Genomic DNA, 22,266 nt, shown 5'->3' with positions numbered 1-22,266 from the left:
GCATATACTAAATGCTTTTCCTTGGCCTGTCTACTTCTAACAATATCATCCTCCAAATTTTATTTTTTAAAACCATTTTTCCAGGGTCCAGAAGCCATCACTCCCAATTCCCATGGGATTTTGACAGGCCTATCAGATATTATATGGTTTCTCCTTTTCTCATCAAAGTTTTGGCAAGAAAAGGCAATGACAACTTGACTTTTATAAAAACAAAATAAATTACTTCCTCCTTTGACTAATTAATTAAAAACTCATTGATAACTTACCACTTCCTTTACATCTGCAGTGATGCTCAGCATTAAGAATAGGCTTATGAATCGGTAAAGCCCACATTGTGACAACCCTTTCACCTTTGCTGGCCCTAGCTTGGAATATATGCGGCCTCTTATTTGCTGCCACTGTCGGAACACACCAGACTCATTATCTTCCAAGGAACTTTCTTCTGCTCTACATCTCATTAAATAAATTCCTGAAATATTTACAACAATAATAAATAGATTTCAATAGTAAAAAAATACCTTTATGGAAAGTCGCACGGACTTAATCTCCACCAAGCTTATACAATGAGGCACAGAGTCTAACAACTGCATTCTGAGAATTATTTCACTGGAAGTCTTACGTCCATGTTCCCACTTATATCATAGGGAATGTATGGATTTATCGAGCTACAGAGATGAATATAAATAAATATAAATGTACTAGCATCTGAGGAATGAGTAATAATAATTCTTAACACAACCTTCCATAAGTTTACTATGACTGTTCTAAGTATTTGGTAGCCATTTGTAGAGGTTGGCAATAAATTACTAGATACTCATTTTATTTTAATTTATTCTATAATACTCAATTTATTCAACAATACTCAATTTATTCGAATCAGCATTAGAGGCAACTATTATACATTGTTATAAATAACATACATGCAGTGTTTTTATTATAGCACCTATAATTGTACAGAAAAAAATTAGATGAAGGAGAACAAATTATAAAATAGAAATATAACTTTGGTTCAAGAAGTGTTTTACAACAACATAGTACAAAACTCAATTATTATAGGCACACATTTATCTTGAAATAGCTAAATTATACCTAATTACGTTTTTGGCATTGCATTCCTATAAAAATACGATTAACACCTTAATTGATACTCCCTAATATTGAATACATTCAAATGCACAAATTTAATATTCATTTCCTTTTCATCACATCCCCTGAATATCATAATACACTATAAAGGCATTTTCTACCAGTTATTTTAATATCAATGGCTGATAAATCCAACTGAAAACACTTCCACAAGTGATTTCCATATGAAAATTCTTGAACACACTGCTTTTCTGACAAATGTCAGAAAATATTGAGCATAGACGATTAGCAGTCGGATTTCCCAAACTCTGACCCACATTGCTGAATTTCACTCATTACATCTCTGACTCAATAGTCACCCGTAAGCAAATTTAAATTTAGTGGAATTTTCCTGCATAAATTGAATCTCACTTCACTGAAAGAAATTTTCACTCCATAGTAAAACATAGGTAATTAAGTTGGGAAAAACTTAGTTATAGCATAGTTATGACTTAACAATACTATATTTAAATGCCTTATTATTGAATTATACGTAAGAAAACTTACCCAAAAATTTCATGAATAAAAAGAAGCTGTCAAAATTACAATCATGGCTATTTCCCTGAGATAAACTTTTCCTTATCTGCTCTAGCATTCCAATGGCTGATTTGCTGAAAAGGTAAAAAATACACACACAGCTAAATCCATCAGGTAAATATCAATGAGGTACAACATTAAGGAAGATTATATTTAGTGAACAAAATTCAGTCCAAATTTTAACATGCTCAGGTGTTATGAGATCTTAACTAATGCAATCAATCAGATATGAGATAGTTGAAAATTGCCTATTCTATGAGCAACATATCATGGTTACAATGATTACTGTGTAATAGTCATACAGGCATAAAAATAAATTATTAATGCCATCACGGAGCATGTGCTGAACTACCATCTGAGAGCTAAGCTCTGCATTTTGAAAGTTTTCAGAGGTCATGTTTTGTCCACAAGCTTCTTAATGTTACTACTCTATTACTCAATTACATAATACTGAGCAACTGTTTTTTCAATAAACTATATTTACATTTCTTAAAATCTTATTTATGTGAAAAGAATAGTTTCACAGTGACATTATTAAATTATGGGGATTGGAAAATTTCACTTCCGACAAGAGGTCAGTGTTTATAACTACTGTATTTTCCCATCAATAACGCGCGCGATATCTACACAAAAATGTTTAGATTACCGAGAAAATGATGATGCGAATTATATAATGAAAATTGAAAAAGTCCAAATACGATGTATTTTTACACAAACACATCCGATATAGACATATTTTTACACACACTATATATAATTTTTACGTGCACATATACATATTTATATACAGATGCACGGCATATATACATATTCAAGATAACTATGAAGCCCTAGGCACAAGGTATCTATACAAATTCATAATAACTACAAAGTTCTGGGTGCACATTATACATAAGGTACACATTATCAATGGGAAAATACGGTACATCGTCATAGTTTGGAAAGATGAGATAGTCGATCAACACTGAGAATATTTCCCAGCCCCAATCATTAAAAATCAATGCTCTTGAATTCAATGGTGGTAATTGATAGTAATCAAAAACCCGAGCCCAGGATAAGACATGCATACAATTTTCGGAAATTATTATATTTTTGGCTATTACTTAAAATTTCAGCATGACCATTTCATGCTTTAAGAAAACTTCTGCAACTAGAGCACAAGATAATTTTGCTGTATTATGACAGTTCAAAGCACTTTCATATATTCCCTTTCATCACAATCCTCTGCTATAAATTTTGCACTGATGAAATGATTGGTGATTGGAAAAACTTTGAACTTTGTTGAAGTAAGGTATTTGAATTAAATACTGTATGCCATGAAAGGCATCCTGGGATAGTTAAATTCAAACATGTACATATATATAAAGTAAGGGTTTCATAGCACTGACATTTGCTCGACTGTAAAATTAACAATTCACAATATATGTATCATGAAAAGTTGTCACAGAAACAAATGAGTCAACTTGAAGGATGGTTTGAAAAGTAAAAATAGAACTAAATCCAAACTAAGTCATACATTATGTGAAATCTATAGAATAGGTAAAAGGACAATTTTTTCCCAGTACCATCTGCGGTTTCCCATAAAGTTTTCAAACCTAGAGAATCACATGGTTTAGTTTTTCAGATAGTGTTGGCCATTGACAAGGAGTTGAGCCATGAATCCTTAAGAGCTAAGCACTACACCCAATCTAGTGTTAATATATCACAACTTTTTTAATTTTTAACACATTCGAACTAATGTTTTTTGTTCACAAGACTTTTTTACTTAAGCAAAAATATTCAAAAATCATTTCAGAGGAAAACATGGTTCAAATTTGTTAAATTAATTTATCTGAAGCAGTAATATAATATTGAATACGATTAAAAAATATAAGTGACAGTATAATGCAAAAATTATTAAGCATAATGCAAAACTTAAACATTATTAGTAATTCAAAGGAATGACTTTACTAATGCAAAAATATAAAACAAATAATTTGAGGGGAAAAATGGTTCAAATTTATTATATTAATTCCTCTTCAGCAGTTATGTAATATTGAACATGATAAAAAATGTGACAACATAATGCAAAAATTATAAGTGCACAATTCAAAACTCAAACGTTATTCACAACTCATTTCCTACCTCATCATCTGAAGTGCTGCAGGGCTTGATCCAGGAATCATTAACGATGCATTTAACCTCCGGTGGAAGTACTCCCAAAATATCATAACTGGCTCACCCCTTAATGGCTCCCACCATCTCCCCAGACATAGCTCAGAGGTCATGAATATATATTGCCTCATCTGGAGCTCAACTTTAGATTCACTACTACTCTGAGAGGCAAGGCTGATTGCACCTGACAGAATCTTCTCCAGGTGCCCAAAGTTACTCTTCACCTGCATTTTGAATATATTTCTAAGTTAGAACATACCAAAAATAGAGGCACAAGTGTTTTTGAATAATATTCCCACTTACATTTTTAAAATTTCTATGAATGAATCTCTGAATTTTTTTAACAATTTCAAAGGAGAGAGGATTATTTAATGCAATAACGGTAACAAAAAGGGAAAATCCAATTAATTTCCAGTTAACTTGGGCAATAATGGTTAGAAGATGCATGGTACTTAATGACGTGTTTGTTCAGTACTTTGGTTCCAAGTACCATTGGTTCTTGAGATTGGAACAGGAATTAGAATCAAACCAAAAAAACTGGTTCAATAATCAATATCTATGCCATGCTATTGTAAGTTAGGTAGTTTTAACACACTAAAACCTTCAAAGATCCCATGAAGCATTTATAGACCCAAATACATATTATAACATGTTGCCCTCTATATATACATAAGGTCACTAAAGTTAACCAGCAATGAAATGTCTACAATTGGTCATGATTATCCAGAACCTTTTGAGTCCAGATTTTATCTCAGTCCAAATGAGAGGAATAACAATGCTAAACCAGCTTCTGTTGTAGTTATATTAGTGTCTTCTAATGATCTTAATACTCAAATTATATCAATTTCCAGTGGAGTTCTTGTATCTTAATCGCTTTACTGACTTTTTTATGGTCCATTACGGTCAGAACTCAAGGGAATCCTTACTTTTACTGGAAGAAAAAGCAAGGCAGTTTGGAACTAATGCATACTAACCCTTTTGCTTTTCCTCCCAAGAAAAAGCCCTTGATCACTGTATCCATAGAGTTGAGAAAGATGTAAGAGCATCCATAAGGAGAAAGAAACTGGTTCAGAACATCGAAAAACCTCTTTTCCACTGGATTCATTGGAGGCATGCTCAATTGACCCTTGAGCCGAGGATATGGGTTGAACTCTGTCGAGGAGAGAATTGAACTGGGCCCAGAAAGACTGGAAGAAATAAAATGTATTATTAACAACAGACTCAATGCAATAAGTCAGATCTTGACAATATCACTTGTTTCCTGTCATCATAAATGCTTGACCTGGACATGGACATAAAAAAAACCATAAACACAGTAATCAACCCGAAGGTTAGTTTGGTAGGTGATGGTACAGTTAACCCAGTACTAAGCCCGACAGTGGGTGAAATTCACACATCATGGTAGGGGGGCCAGTTCCTTTCCCTGTGCCGGTTATGGTTTCCCAGGAAGATTTGGTAACCGAAAAATCATATAGCTTGGGTGGAGCTGCAGGTTCCCAGAGAGGCTTGCCCAGGAATCGAACCCGGGCACTCTGGTCTGTAGTCCAATGCTCTACCCCTGGCCTACCGCGACCCACCCATGGATATTATGCTTTGAATGTCATGTAAATGTGCAATCTTTAAATATTTTAAAATAATCTAATTCAGCTACCAATCCAATACTAAGCCAGAAGAAAATGTCACATTAGAATAATTATTTTTCTATTCAGATAGAATTTGGCAGTTTTGCAAAATCATAATCTAGAGCATTCAGTACATAATTGTAACTCACTGAAAAATATTTCCAGCGATAGATATGTATTCTCAAATTTTAAACCAATTTTCTTCAATATTGACGACAATTCCAAGCACCAGTACAACTTTTCCTGAGTCTTGAAGGGCAAACATAATTGTAACTACAATGGAATAGTCTGTAAATAAATATGGATTTAATTTTTGAATCACTTTACCAATGTTTCATGCTATAAAAATTGTATTCAAACTGCACAGCCAAGTAAGCTGACAAGTATCTCAACCACTGCATTTATTTATTTGCCTGAGGATCTGGGTACATTCATGTTCCAAGATATACGGCACGTCAAAGATCTTAACATAAAATACAATACATTGTTACATATTCAGAAACTCATCAATAGTGTAGAATAAGTGTCGCATGAAAAAGTCCCTCACTTTGAATTTAAAGGTTGACATTTTTTCTATGCTCTAGATAACCAGAGGAAGGTTATTATATAATAATAGTCCCATGTTATGGGGGGAAAAAGTAGACTTGCAAGTTCTGATGAAGTTCACATGTAGATGACTGCAGGTCCTGGTATAATGATTGTGAATGCTATTGTTAGTGGTATATAATGAGATATGGCATTTAGCATAAACAATAGCACTTAGCATATACACACAGGGAAGAGGGAGAATACAAAGTTTTTTGAAAAGGGGGCGACATGGAGCTCTGAGGGGTGCATTGCACATTAGTCTTAGTATCCTCTTTTGGATTTTAAATACAACATGAGCACAGGGTAATGGGCCCCAAAAAAGAATACTAAAAATTACGTGGGCATAAAACTCACCATAATAGATACACATAAGCACTTCATTATTTACAGTTTGCCTGATAGAACGTACCAAATAGCACGCTGAACACAGTTTTCGGCGTAATCTAGAAATATGGCTTTCCCAGTTTAGTCTACTATCCAGGGTAACACCCAGGAAGGAGGCATTATCACTCCTTGGAATAATCACATTGTCAAAAGACACTGAAATATCTGTCAGAGGCTTATTTTTATTTACAAAGTATATTAAATTTGTTTTTTCCTTATTAATATGAAGAAAATTACGATCACACCACTCTTGCAAAAGGTGGATAGTATTGTTAGCACTTGATACGAGGCCGTTGATTGAAGAGGCAGACACTAAGACATTTGTGTCATCGGCATACAGGATGGGAAGTGTATTAGGTACAGAATTAAGCATCCTTGGGAGGTCATTTATGTAAATGAGAAAAAACACTGGGCCAAGAACAGATCCCTAGGGAACCCCGCAGGATATTGTTTTTGCAGGCGATACATGAGATATTCCATCTTTCGTAACACTTACACTCTGTTGTCTGTTGTTTAGACAAGATTTAATCCAATTATATGGAGTACCTCTTATGCCAGATTCTTGAAGTTTCAGCAATAACATATGGTGATTGACACAATCAAAGGCCTTGGAGAAATCAAATAATAAAACAAGAGATTCCAGTTTATTGTCTAGGTCAGACAATATTTTGTTTATACAATGGTAGGTAGCAGTGGTAGTGGACATGGATTTTCTAAATCCATGCTGGTAGGTTGATAACAGTTTGTGCAATTCCAGGTACGATATTAATTGAGAATAAAACACTAATTCAAAAATTTTACTGAATTGATTGAGCATAGATATTGGACGATAAGAACTCATGTGCTGTTTACTTCCTTTACCTTTATAAAGGGGGATGACTTTGGTGCTTTTAAGAGATGATGGAAACTGACCAAGCCTAAGAGATTCATTGACTAAGAATAATAGAGGGGGTTTAATGACATCAAAGGATTTTTTAATGATGATAAAAGGAATGCCATCGGGACCAGAGGTGTACTTATTTCCCATTTTGGTAACATTGAGGGCTAATTTGCTACTCTATTTAGAGCAAACTGACATATGCAACAAAAAAATATAAACTATAGCTGTCAACTTACCTTCCCATCACCGCTTTCCTCAAGGCTGTCACAAAGGAGTTGAAGCAAGAGCCACATCTCCATGACACATGCACATGTAAAGGGTGTCTCTTTAGAGAGGTCATTTGAATTAGCCTGAAAATAAAAATTAATTTGATGAGATCAAGCAATCAATGCATTTGATGATAATGTCCATTATGCTGTCAAAAAAACGGCATTAAGGACAGATTTTTTAATATAATGAACATTTGCACTATTTTTCACATTTGACTCCACTTAAATTGAGACAGTTGATATAGCATTCCCCTAATTTTATAATTCATATAAATATATTCTAATGCAGCATGGAATTCTTTCACCATACTCACAATAAATTTTAACTAGTTATGCTCAACTAAATGTAACTATTGGTTCAAACTTTTAATTACTTGTCTGTACTGGAATTAAACTGTACTGATACCAAATCATTACTGCATATCATTTTCAAAGCAAAGTGATGGAAGCTATTTCATTAGGTTCATAAGATGTGGTTTTCACTTGGTTCCAAATTTGGAGTGTATGGTGAGTGATCTAAATAATCCCAATCAAACTGCTCGGAAAGATTCTGAGTGTAGTATGCAGGTGAATGTTTTCATGCAGGAAAATCACCTAAGATCAATATGCCATGAAATTGATTTTGAATCACCTATTTTGTTTCACAAAAGACCTTTGAATAATTTGTTTTCCCGTTTTCATTACTTCCACTATAAAAACTCCCCTTCTCCTCCATAACAGATTTTTCATTACTGGCTAATCGGTGGGTCTCTTGGATATTTCTGTCTATTTTTGGTCCCAGTTCATCATTCATTACAGATGATATGAGTACTCCTTATTTTGGATATTGGCCTGCCTATTTTGAAATACTTGAAACGACTTTCTTCAATCACCTTAACCCATCATATCCGGTAAACTTTATAAATTTTATGGTAACTGCAAACTGATTAGCACTTTTTGGTTTGCAACAATCTAATTATATAATTCACTTTCAGCTGGAGGGATTCTCAATTGCATCAAACATTTTGATGACAACTGTTGAGGAAAAACAATGACTGAAGTCTCATCTAACATGGCATGATGTTTACCAAGTCACGGTGTACAATTCTCTAAAGATTAAACCACTTTCACAGTAATACGTCCACTACCATGAATCGAATTATCAAGAGGTCACTAAAAACTGCTGTCCAGTCATGTGTTTAGTTCCACATGTAAGCACTAGCAAGGACTTTTTTTTTAGTCTCCCACAAAATGCCTAGTCACATTGTATTGAAAATATTTGAGTTCGTTTCAAAGCATTACAGGAGGGCATAATACTCTGCGCATGCAGTTTGAGGAGAATTTAAATATTGTCTGAGATTAATTACCAGCTTCCAAGCCTGTTGTCAGAGTGGACCATTAAGGGAGTCTCATGCTGAGAACTGAAATCAAACCCATTTTGAAGCAGTTCTTAAAAAGACCATCCTAGGTTCAATTCTACTGTGGAAATGAAATGTTTCTACCACATCAATTCCAATGCCAACCTTAGCGCTAGGGGAGACCTTGAGACTGTAAGACTTGGTATCTCCCTCCCATTTAATTTTAATACCTGTGGCACATATTAATACCAACCTCGTATCTTGCCAATGCAACTGAAGTTAGTTCAATCAATAAAGAATGGATTTGACATTCCAGTTGTTTAGTTTCTCTCACTTTCCTTGACTCAATGAAAAATCCCATTCCTGATTCATTAGATTCGCTGAACATATCAGCATAGTTTTTTACAATAAGAAGAATGCTGATGTAGTACCAACGCACATCTAAGTTCAAGTGAAACATGTGGTAAAAGCCTCTGGAACCCTATAAAATAAGAGAATATTTATCACAATGAATGCCAAGCCAATAATTTGAAACATACCTTAGTACCATACTTAGTAATAAGCCATTCATTAATTGTTATATAATTTTGAGTGTCTACTCCTCAAAACTAAAAGTAAATTTTAGGCCTCTAAAAAAATAGATAAATGCAGTATGAAAAATTCTTTACCAACTCTGGTTTAATGTAGACAACAACTGTTTGAAGGGACTTATAGCCTCAAGAAGTTTCAATATGAATCAGTTTTTATACAGCTGAATCTGAATTTCCAAGCTAAAATTGATAGTTTTCAAGGACAAGAACTTAAGTCTTCATTAAAAATTGCTTCTTAAGCATTTTCTAAGGTATTATAAATATTTATAAATACATTAAGTATTCACAGCATCAAAATATATAATTAAAATGCATGAATTACTTTGTAAAACTGACCAATTTAATTAAAATAAGATAATACTACCGAGGCATTTTCATTTGGAAAAAGTAATAATTACTTCATTTTTCAATATTTTAGAAACAGAGGCTTTGATTTTTCTCACTTGATTTTTTTGTTGAGGAACCTATACTTGTTATAACAAATCTACTACATTAATTTTACTCCCTGGCTAATTACTTATTACTACCCACTATTACAAAAGACTATAATCGTAAAACAACACAATTCTCACATGCCATTTTTAAAACAAAATTCCAAGTAATATGATGACTAAAAATTGGAAATCCATCATTGAAAAACTACGTACTACGCTGAAATGCGTTACATATTTTTGTATAGGGGTGATTACATTTTAAATACAGCACATTCTGAAAGAGTGTATAACGTTAAAAGGTCACCAGAACCCATATGAGCTTAACATGCAATAAATCAAAAAACTCAACTTATTAGGGGTATAACTGAAATATATGCATTTTGTTATTATTGATTAGATAGTTTTACAAAAAAATAGTAAATATCAAGGATAACAGTAGTTCAGTGGTTTGTGCATTGGCTTCCCACCTCTAAGGCCTGGGTTCAATGCGCAGTGTTACAAATGAATGGAATTGATGAAGCTCTATTGACAGAAGCAGATATATTTTATTTAAGGTGTCCAATTAACTTAAACCACAAGTATTCTCCGGTATTTCGATTTCTACGCGACAGTAATAACTATAGAAGATACAAGGTAATTAATAATTCGTAGTCATGCACTTTCATAGTTACACGAAAAATACCTTTTTAAAAAAGTGCTGGTGATGAATTGGCGGCAATGATGATAATTTCGGCAAACATTTATGAAACGATGACATTAGGGGCATTACGCTACCTTTTAGTTCACTCATCAATGATTTCTTCTCCAAAGGAACACTGAAATAGAATTATTTCTTTAACAATGTTCGATAAAATGATTTGTGATCACACCAAATTCGTTTCTAACCTCGACAAAAACACACGAATATAATCGAATAATCCACATATGTGCTTCCTTGTTTGCTGGCATTCCTCTTCAGTCATATCACCATTTGTAGACCCGGTTCCATCTGAAGTAGAATGAAAGGACATTTCCAGCGTTTTGAATTCCTTCCTAGAACAAACAGACGTTGATTAATAGTAATGCTGTTCGTAACTGGAGTCCCAATATTCAATAAAACCAAAGCAAAAATACGTCGCTCCCACATGTGGAGCAGGAGAAATTCGCTAAGATTGTAACACCACATTAGGATCTCCTGAGTCTTAGGGAACTTCATCCTAAGTTCAACAAAGATCATGATCAACTAACAAATATGTTGCCAATTCTTCTATAGGAGTAATGGACTTTGAAGTCAGTTACCTGGCCATTTGAAATAGCAGCTTTGCGTGTTGTATTGCAGAGCCTTGATCAAATACTCGCCCAAAGAGTAAAACATCTCGCTGGAATCCCGAATCTTTACTTTCGACATTTCCTTGGATAAAATCCTTTTCACCACTTGGTAGAAATGAACGGGGACTAAAGGATTCATTAGAGTCTATGATTCCCGTGCATTCAAACCATCTGAAACCGTCTATTGTCATTTCGATCGATGAAAGACACGACGGAATCAAGTCTGCTAATCAACTCATTATTTAAGAATAAATTGAAAACAAGGGAAAATAATAGAATTATTTTATATGATAAGGTCGACTTTCCCTCTTTCCCGCCATTAATATGGTAAATAAGTACGAATTACACGATTCTCTTTTTTCTATACGACCTGCCATCTGTGCGCCGCGCGATTTGGGTACCATTTAGTAACGTTCAAGCCCTAGGCAGTGAAAAAAAATCGTTATTAATATATATTTTTTCATGTCTACGAAGTAAAAATCTGTAGAGAAATCATTTTAAAGCCTTAAAAGACTATAATTTTACAATTTTAAGGAAGTTAGGCCATGCGAACCGTAACTCCTGTGAAATTTTTATGTTGTCTTACGTACTGGATTAGTGTTGTCAATTATTTGAATTGTACGTATTTATTTATGTGAGTAGATTACTAGAATAGATTTAGATAGAAAGAGTTCAGGATCCATCTGTTGGTGATAGACAAAGGAAAGGGATAGGAACACACAAAAAGGCAAACACAGAAGTGGTGGGAAGGCAGATCACAAGTGCAAAAAAGTTTCTTTGACCTGGACTCGAACTTAACCACTTGAACTATCGAGGAATCAAAAATGCTGCTGAAATCTGCGGAGTAGCATCTTTAATTCCGAAAGGATTTTCGATGAGATTGGACAGGTATGTATTTCCTGGAAAGTAAATTAAGTTTTAATGAACCAGGTGAATTGTTCTGGGTTGGGATTGGATGAAGTTAAGTGTTTTTGTTGGTGGTAGGTGGCATATGAATAGTAAGCAAAGTCCCTGAGCCACCCATAAAAACTACAAAACTGTGTGGTGGTTTCCTTGAGGGGTTCTGATGCGCTTCTACACCCAACCCGACAATACACTAGATACTTTAGCAGCCCCCACTAAAGTGAGCCATTTTAAAGGTCTGCATAATTTCTTATTCCCTTTATTCCACCCAAAATTTATGAAATTTCATCAATCGGCAATGTTGAAATAACATTATTCCTTCTTTCAAAGTTTTCAACGTTCGATTGCCTCTTCTGCAGCTGCTTTTCCTTCATTCTTTAAATTTATATCAATAACCTTTTCTTTCCCATGCCAACATAACTGGTTTCCGCTGAAAAATACTCTAATAACAATCAAAGAGTGCAGATTGATTGGATCATGGGCCAATTAAGTAATAGGGTATTAGCAAAAATACTACTTTTATTCACTTCAATTTCATACCTTGTTTTAGCTCAGTAGATTTTTCAGTTTGATGTCTCCAATTTCTACAATGGTTTTCCTAACTCATTTATCAAAGAACCAAATATTTATAATAGACTTTTCAGTAGAATTTTGTTTGTGCAAAAGAAAACTAGCATTCAGACTTTTCCATTTTAGAATATGTATTTCTGCATCATTATTTCTCAATTCTCTTGGGGTTAGTTCTCAACAGCCATTTGTGTGTACAAATTTTGAATTTTTGAACTCAATTTTCATGAAAACTGCCAGGGGAATCTCTACTTAATGGTTGTTATTTGATAGAGCAAGCTTAAGACAACCAATTCAAAAAAGTTTTTATCAAAATGACATAGGTGTACTTGATATCTCAATGCAGCTTTGAAGGAGCATTTCTGAATGGCAATACCATATAAGGGGTGGGGGCAGTGGTACACATCCCAGGGGTGTGTGAATTGTAATGATGGCTGGGGGAAGAAGAATAAAAAGGGGGATTATGTGGGAGATGGGGACAGGAAAGATTTTTTTTGCTTAAGCTGCTGTAGTTACAGAACACACAAGTAGAAAATCAGAAACTGCAACTTTAATTACCCCTGCATATGATCAGGAGGTTTTTCTGTCACAGGCCCTGAGGGTGTGTGCATGGATGAAAGGGTTACATTATGGTTATGAGTCCAAGATTGGAAATGGAATTTTTTCAAAAACTCTAGTAGTCAGTGACTTAATTATGGAACACAGAGCTTTGTAGCTGTGGAACATGGTCTCTGAGACAAGGATATAAGCACAGATTTGAGATTTTTTTATGTGGGTGTGGCAGAAAATGGAGGAGGAATGTTGAAGTACCAAAGAATCAAAGAAGGATAGATGAATTAGACATAGAGGAAGACAAACACAAAAGATTAAAATACGTTGGGCAAAGAAAGGAGGCTACTGAAAATAGGAAGGAGGAAAAATTAAAAAAGTAGAATGAAAATGGTGAGAGTTCAGCAGTCTGGAACAGTGGGACCCCTTTAGAATAAACTTGCATTAAATCAATGAGATAATAACAAAAAGAGACTGCCTCAGGAAAAAGGTATTTGATTTGATGGCCACAAATTTGGTTAAGCAGAACCAGATTGGCATGGAAGCCAAGAAGGATGTTGAATACTGTGATAGAGGGGAGAATGTTAGGCACACAATGAAGGGTAGGAATAGGATAGGGATGTTGGATGGGAGGAAGGAAGTACAAATAGATAAACAGGGGCTTGTTGATGAGTAGGATGTTGGGTTGTGTTTTAGGAGAAACAAACTATTTATTTCATAGTTGTGTCCATCCAATACTACCTTAATTAGTAGATTACTTAATTTTAATAATGTGAATACCATATTACTACTGCTATGTCTTCAGGTATGAATATTCGTATATTCCCCTTCCAATATTAGTTCTGGCATATACATTAAGTATAAGGTCACATTGAACGCAGGAAATAAATAACACTATACCTTTGCTTATGTGATTTTTACATGAATTTATAGATTCAAGGCTATTTAAATCTAATATAGTTCTCTTCTGTATTATATAGTACTTCGCATGGTATTTATTTTTGTCTGCCTCAAAATTTATTGGTATAATTTCTTGTGGTCACATGCATACTTCCACAATAAGGTGCCATGGTGACAAGTATCAGTAGCATGAAAGAAAGCATCAGTTCTCTGAATTAAATTTTGGTAAATTCACATTATATTGTTTTAATTTTTTGTAGAAACATTCCACATGTAGGCTCCACATTCAAACAACTGTGGAAATTTTGAATTCACAACAGAGTTCTTTGGGAATAATTATTCATGTTAGTTCATTCATTTTGGTGCACCTTTTTTTAGTGAAACATTTCTTTGCTGATCGTATCTCTGATGTTGATTTTCCTTTGTATAATCCATCTGAAACCAAAGATGCAGTAGAACTTCTATAGTTGCTCAACTTGCAGTCATTGATGTGTCTTCAGGAAACTAATCATCGAGCATTGTAGAAGTATAGTAGGTACTACCCGTATTAGGAGTTGTTGTCATGACGGTTGTTGGCATGCATTTGCTATCGGGTTGGCAAGTATATGTGGTTGAATTAAATCCTGAACCAACTGGGCAAGGCATAAATTGAGCAAGGCTATCATAGCAGATACAGTAGCCACACTCATTACTGGGACAAGGCACCAGTCCATTATAGTGTAGAGGACATAGATCATTGGTGCAATATTTACTTCTATATGGAAGTGATACCACAAGAGTGGATCCAAGTGATGCAATCAGCATGAGTTGCAGGAACTGTTGACCTAAGAGAATGAAGAAAATGAGTTAATTCATTGAATTTGTACACAAGACTTGAATTGTTATCAAGAAATACATATTTCCCATTGAAATAATGCACAAATCTGGAATACCTTTGCCGTAATCTTTTTAGAGAGGTTCTGAATTATGTAATATTTAAGAAATTATCTTTTTTCCAGAAATCCAAGGAGAAATGATATTTTCATGACTGTTTAATGATTATGATAATAATAATTATTATTATTATGTGATTGTTATTACAATTGTATTATTATTTTATTATATAATCCCTCAGTGGGTAGGTACTGGTTTCTACTTCCTATGCAGGAAGGAAGGGCTAGATAAATTTTATTCTGTTTTACTTTTTTATTGGCAGTCTATCATTTAATCTAGGTTCTGGATAGACACAGGCTAAGTACGACCACATTTATAAGCCTTGTCTAATGAGACACAACCCAACATGCCTCACTGCAATACATCCTTTTTAAATTCTGTATACTTTGTGCCTACCTTCATTCCAAACTACTTACCTATCTATCTCACCTGCCTAGCATTCTTCCACCTATTTCAGTCTTCAACATTCTATCACCGATCAAAATGATGTGCATTCAGCTTTGCTATGTCATTTGGATTCCTCCATAAAATAATTTCACTTCTGCAGTTCCATGTCTAGCTCTTTTTATGTTTTCCTTTCTGTCCATTATATTTATTCCTTTCTTTTCCACACCTACCTCTCAAAAGCATCCAATCATGCCAATCATCTTGCTGGCATGGGCCAAGTTTTTCCACTGCATGCACCTATGCTCATAATAAAAGTTTTTTCAATTTTTAACTTACATTCTTCCTCAATATTCCTGTCTTCAATTTTCTCTTCCTAGTAAAAGTTTCTTTGTGCATTGCTATTACTCATCTTATGTCTCTAACAATGCATCTTGGCCAAAAACACTTCAAAATAGGTCAACTGTTACATCTGCTCTAGTTCATCACCTGTAATTTTAACATTAAATGTAGTCTTTTTATGCGTTAAAAATTTTTTTTCTACATTTGTTGACATCCCATAACAATCATTTAAATGTCTAATGGATTCAGCAAGTATTGTATCCCTTTGATGAACTGGCAAACTAAGTTTGATCATCAGTAGATTAAACTGATTTTATTAGTTCTCCACTGACTTTATTCCTATGTTCAACTCTTTAAATGCCTCTTGTACAGTACCCACTGCATATGCATTTTAAAAAATGGGTGAAAATGGACTCCCCTATATTACCCCCTTCCTAAGACTGCCTATTCTAACTCTCTATTTGCCACATGCAGCTATCATGTATCCCTGCGGTCTAACCCTCTTTTCTGTAAAACTTTTATTAATTCTATCCACATTAATTGCTGGAATTTATTTTTGGTTGACTACCATTTAAGTTAGGTTGTGAATGAATACAAACTTAGTATCCTTACATTTCTTAGTCTTGCCTCACAAGGCACATTTTGACACCCAACAATGCAATAAACTGCTCTTCAATTCTGTGTACATTTTGCTAACCTTCATTCCATCCAATTATTCTAGCCTTGTCTTCCCCTTATCTTGCTTGCCTGATGTTCTCCCTTCTACCACAGTCCTCAATATTCCATGGCTAATCAAAAAGATCGACATTCCAGTCTTCTTTGGATTTCTTCCAATTATCATCTCTCCTCCCCCTCCATGTCCAATACTTTTTCATTTGTTTTCCTTCCCATCCATTTTACCATTTCCTCATTTCTCCACATCCACATCTCATAGACTTCTATCTGCTCCCGTCAACTTGCTTCAACAACTACACATTTGTACCATACAAACCATGCTCCATATTAAAGTTCTCACTAATCTTTTCTTGACATTCTTGTCATCAAATCCCTGCTCCTTGTGAAAGCTACACTGGTTAACACAATTATTCTGCGGATGTCCCTACTACTTTGACCATTTTGGTCCAGAACAATTCTGTGATAGGTAAGCTGTTCCATCTGCTCTATCAACTTCTATTTTGATGCAAAAATTTCAAAGTGTAAAAATCATTTTCCCTCACCAGGATATGAACCCTAATCCCTTGATGTCTGGCTGAGTGCTTTAGCCAGTTAAGCTATCACGGTGTCCTCTTAAACTCTGAATTTTGGTCAAGGCGAATGATTTCTACTCTTTGAAATTATTTCTTTGTGGTGCACATTAGCTGATGACTTGATTAAAAGTGACTGATGTGGTTTTTCCTACAGTTTCTTTAAATTTTTCTATTTTAATATTTAACTTTATTATCTATCTCTTCCTTGAAAAAAAATTACTTTTGTTTTTTTACATTTATTCTCATCCCACACCTATTGCACTGACTTTCCTGCACTGCACAATTCACTCAGCAATGCTTACAAATTTGGCTGACTGGCAAACTTAAGCTTGACCATTCACAAACCTAATTATTTTATGAATTTCCCGCCAACTTTTATTTCCTATTCCCAGTTTTTCCCATGCCTCTTTAATAATTTCCTCCACTTATACATTCAACAGCATGGGTGATAATGGACACCCTTGTCTTACCCCTCTTCCTAACCCAGCCAAACCTGACTCCTAATCCACCACTCATGCCTGAGCAGTCTGAGAAATGTACTGGTTGCTGATAAGTTGCCTATCCCTCAAATTTACTCCTATATTCTGGAACACATTCATTAAGTCTACTCAATTTATTCTATGGAACACCTCTTCAAAATAGAAAAAGCATACAAATACATCCTGGTCATGGGTTATATTCTTTTCAACTGCTGGCCTCAGTACTGCTATGGTATTATGTGCTATCATCCTCTGTTTCTAAACATCTCCAAGTTCTCATTCCCCTTTCCATACTTTTGTTCTTTATTCTAAGTAATACAGTTGCTATGAGTGAAATGAAATTCATTGAACTTTAGCCCTCATATGCTGCTGTTTTAATTTTTTGGGGATTGTATCAATATTAACCTAACAATTACTTTTGGTCAAATGTCTCCTTTGCATTTGCTACAATTGAGTCCATAAAATCTCTTCTTCCCCCATTTTTCTGAATTATTGAGTGATTCACTGGAGATATCATCTTCATGTGACACCATCACTTGGATGGTCGCGGTTTAGTCAAAATCATTGGCGTCAGACACTTTTGCAGCTACCTCACCGATGGATAGATTCTACGTAGACTACATATGCCTTTCATGTAGCTCCTAGAACTTGAGTACGAAGCTCACAGTTTTTCGATTTGCTTTGCCATTTAAACGGTTCCCGATATGAAGCAGAAAACTGAAAGAATCATTTTTCTCCAGCATGTTTTCCATTGAAAGTTCTATAGAAGTGACCCTTTAACCAAAATATTAAGCAATTAAGGACTTAGCAATCTTTATCTCTTCAAAATCTCGTCAAAAATTTATCCCTCAATGTTCCTGATATCGAAACTCTTACTCTGCTTAAAAACTCGCTAAAATCCAAAACATACCTATTTGACACCCTCCAATACTTGTACGCAGATACACATGCCTTACCACCCTCTGCATTTGTCAATATTATTTCCTGTTTAGCAATCAGATTTGTAGGCAATATTTTGGCGCTAAATCTTCACTGTCTCTTCCGATTCTTAGCTGAAATATATAAATAATTTTAAAGACATTGTTAAATTTTCCTTTACTATTTCCCATTCAAGTTACGTTGGAGGCATATTTACCACATTTGGCACTTTCGATGTCCACTTACTTCCTCACAAGCCTCTGATCATGTTTTCCCATCTATTTTTTCACCATTGAAACAGAATTCAACAGTTCTCTACTCTTCCTAGAAATTTTGTAGAAAAAGAATCCCAAAAATACTTTGTCTTTCAAAATGTTTTTAATAGTATCATCCTATGTCTATGAAACCTTTATACATCCATTCTGATTCCTTTCTCCATTCGAGAAAAAATGTTTCGCCTTCCATTTAATTATTAACTGTCTACTCTCGATCCCACTTGATTTCCTCTTTTTCCAAATAATTTCCGCGCATAGAAAAAATAATAGCCATAACCGTAGTTTACAACGCCAATTTAATGTGCCGGAAACTCGTGAAACAAATTTTTAAAAACTCATTAAGTATCCACTCACCCAATCCTTAATTTCTGACAGACAATTCATTACATTTCCTTTAAGTCCATCTTTAACCTACGAACTTCACTCTATTTTCAAACCAATATCTTTCCCGGACAAATTCAAGTTAAAACAACCTTCTTTACGTGTCAAAGATGGTACCAATGCCCTTCAGAAATCTACTCCCCGCCTACAACAAAACATTTATGGGACAAAAAAGGAGCCAACTCCTCATCAGACACAAGGAATATGTACCGCACTTCAAAATCCCAGATCACCAAATATCTAATAGAAACCAGACGCTTCATATCCCCCCAGTCTTACAACTCTTTAAAAGTCCCCCCGACCATATCCTTATACCGTGCGAATGCATTTCCATTCGCAAATTCGAAAATAGTTAAAACCCAGACCTATGCAGCATTATCTCCCTCTTCTCATTTATCCTCATGGATGTAACTCACCCCTTCTTCCCGCTGCCTCCTCCTCTGCCTCATTTTTTCCCCTCCGCCTTACTTCCATTCGATCTGTAATTGCAACTCCCTCTTTTTTATGTTCCTTTCATTTTTCCGTAAACACTGTTTGTCTCTCGCCTACCTTTACCTTTCGCTTCACCTCTTTCTTACCTCGGTGATCACCCTTTATCTCATGCCGCTCGGACACTGGAAGTGCAACTGCAACCGCAACAACAATATGCAGCTGGTCCTATACTCTTCAATCGCCGAAGGATTCTCTAGTCAACTCCCGTGAGTTTCCATTTCCCTGTTTAATCCTCACCCTTCCCTCATCCCACTCCTCGTCTCTCCCAACTTCTCTCTCACTAGACATTGAAAACCCTTCTAAGAAATCATATCCACATTTAAGTTCTCGCAACAATGGTTTATCGGGTAGTTTGACGGCATGATATTCGGGAAAGACCAGCATTTACGGAATTCCGCTATCACAAAAAAACGGAACGGAGCTTTGGAAATACAAACGTTATTACGTGACGCAAGCCAGGGAAACGTGTTAAAATAGGACTAAGTTTCGCATTTATGTGCGTCGGATACAATTACAAAGCGTCTACAGGGCACAAAAACGTTTTTCTCTAGATCTTGGGGTGTTACTGTACCCCCCTCATTGTGGCCTTGGGTGGTGGAAAGAGAACGAATCTAATCGCAACTCTGCTTAAATTGCTTTAATCATCTCGGCAAGCTACTGATAGGTCGTATTTTTTTAAGGTTGGCGACATTTTTTTTTACTAAATCCGCCGTGCAAAGACATCAGCCACTTTTCTCCGCTCTTGGTTTTTAATTACGATAATGATTACGTGGCTGTCCAGATAGTGAAGCAGAACGATAATTCAAATTGATATCATCGCATTGTGCCATTGATTGTCATCGGTGGGTAGACCTCGCTCTTAACTATTCCTGTAAAACTTATAATTCTGCAACATCAGTTTCCGTACAAAAAATCAAGAATGATATACATCGTGTAAAATGTAGTTTTACAAAAGTTCCATGAATTACAAAATGTGGCCTCTTTTACCGCGCATCTTTCTTTTATTTACGAGTAGTTATCAAATGGAATTTATATTCTGAGGATAGAGCCCAAGACTTTTGTAATACATCTGGTGACACTTGTTTTTAATTGGTTTCTAGACCATGCTCCAAAATTAGGCTCCATATTAAAGTTTTTACTGGTGCTTTTTTACAGTACTTACTGTGCTCGTCATCAACTCCCATCACTTTGAAAATGCTTCCTTACCTAACGCAATTCATCTTTTAATGCCCCCACCACTCTCCACCCTCATCCAAAACCCTACCCAATTAGGTGAATCGTTTTACCTTTTCTAGTGTATGTCCCCCAAATTCAATGCTAATGTTATCTGCATATTTCTTGAGAATTTCGTTACCTTTGTCTTATTCCGAATAATTCTCATCCCATACCTATCGTGCTAGCTCTGATATTCTCTATTTAAATTTTAACTCGTGATAATATAGATACATAAAAAGTTTCTGGCTCGTCAGAAGTGCAGAGGTAAAAGCTGGTAATATTCCCCGGCCTAACACAACCTAGGGCACACCTTTGTCACGGCTCTGTGCAAACACAATACAAGATGAGTTACCTCATGCGTGACAACTCGAAGCAGGGGGTACGCTAAACTGCCGCTGCGTCCTTCATACTTGTGTACTGCTTTTATAGAAATGTGGATGCCTTTGGCATGAAATTACATTTTTAAACTTTACCTTTAGCGCGACGTAATCATATCCAATGCATCACCCTTCAAAGAAGAATATGGAATTATGGAAGCTTGTACGATGCAATCACAAAACAACTTACCTTTCATGACTGCAGATTCGTTGACTTCGCTCCCCAGTGGTAAGATCCTCTATTGACGCCCGTCACTCTCGCATTCATTTATTAAGCCCCAGCCTAAGATTAGAATTTCTTTATCATCCCCTCCTCTTTATCATCCATTCCTCTGATATCCCACCAAAGTGTGTACCAACATCTAATGCAATGTGAAACCGTTTTAAGTTTTATACGAGATTCCTAACTGAGCATTTAAAAATAACATATCGTTTTTATTTAATCTATTAAAGCTGTTTATTTAAAAATCGATGTTTATCTAAGATAATCAAGAATTTTACAATTCTTTATTTTCGTTATGAAGTGACCTCTGCCAGAAATGAAATAGCAATGTTTTTTCAATTTATTTGCTTGCAATCCGAGTCGTATTTTGTTGTCACCTTTGACAGGTATCATTTAGTGCAGGAATTCCTTATGTGCCAAAGCTGCAAAGTAAACACAAACCGAGATAAATATGAAAGTGAATTTTCGACGCTTGCAAATGATTCTTCCTGAATGTGCAATTACGAGATGCCTTCAATTTTTGGTAGTTCAATTTTTTATTGGGACTGGGAGTAGGTATAAAATATGTGGTTGGGCTTCAAATGCATGAGAAACTCTTCATAAATACAAGGCATAAATGGCTACGCCGTTCAGTGCACTAGTTTCGTGTAGCTGGCGCTAGAATGAGCATTTTCAGTACTTAAAATGGTAGCATGGTGCACAAGAGTAGTGGACAATCATCCGTACTCTCCAATTGCGTGTTTTAATATCGATTAAAGTTAATCTTCAAATGGGTGAGACACACGGCGAAGTGTTATGAATGTGAAAAATATGTACTTTGTGGGTGTTGTGAACAGTTTTTTGCAATAAACTA

General features: G+C 35.2%; 1 protein-coding gene across 1 annotated transcript in view; it reads right to left on the bottom strand.

Annotated features, from left to right (window-relative positions):
• The window catches only part of LOC139701122 (protein MMS22-like), a 42,501-nt gene extending 22,946 nt beyond the window's left edge, over positions 1-19,555 (bottom strand). Inside the window, exons 1-13 of the mRNA XM_071599699.1 lie at positions 19,523-19,555; positions 15,698-15,764; positions 14,690-14,971; positions 13,075-13,132; positions 11,199-11,354; positions 10,806-10,952; positions 10,603-10,735; positions 9,150-9,377; positions 7,527-7,640; positions 4,791-5,003; positions 3,787-4,040; positions 1,633-1,736; positions 267-469 (exon numbers count right to left, since the gene is read on the bottom strand). Of these exons, the coding sequence (XP_071455800.1) occupies positions 267-469; positions 1,633-1,736; positions 3,787-4,040; positions 4,791-5,003; positions 7,527-7,640; positions 9,150-9,377; positions 10,603-10,735; positions 10,806-10,952; positions 11,199-11,354; positions 13,075-13,132; positions 14,690-14,971; positions 15,698-15,764; positions 19,523-19,555 (1,992 nt within the window). The remainder of the gene's footprint in view (positions 1-266; positions 470-1,632; positions 1,737-3,786; positions 4,041-4,790; positions 5,004-7,526; positions 7,641-9,149; positions 9,378-10,602; positions 10,736-10,805; positions 10,953-11,198; positions 11,355-13,074; positions 13,133-14,689; positions 14,972-15,697; positions 15,765-19,522) is intronic.
• Positions 19,556-22,266: the final 2,711 nt, after the last annotated feature.

Source organism: Hetaerina americana, unplaced genomic scaffold (genome assembly GCF_022747635.1).
Source record: "Hetaerina americana unplaced genomic scaffold, ioHetAmer1.1.p SCAF_11, whole genome shotgun sequence".
NCBI classification, from domain to species: Eukaryota; Metazoa; Arthropoda; class Insecta; order Odonata; family Calopterygidae; genus Hetaerina; species Hetaerina americana.
Note: the sequence above shows the minus strand (reverse complement) of the source record. Positions and strands in the feature narration are given on the sequence as shown.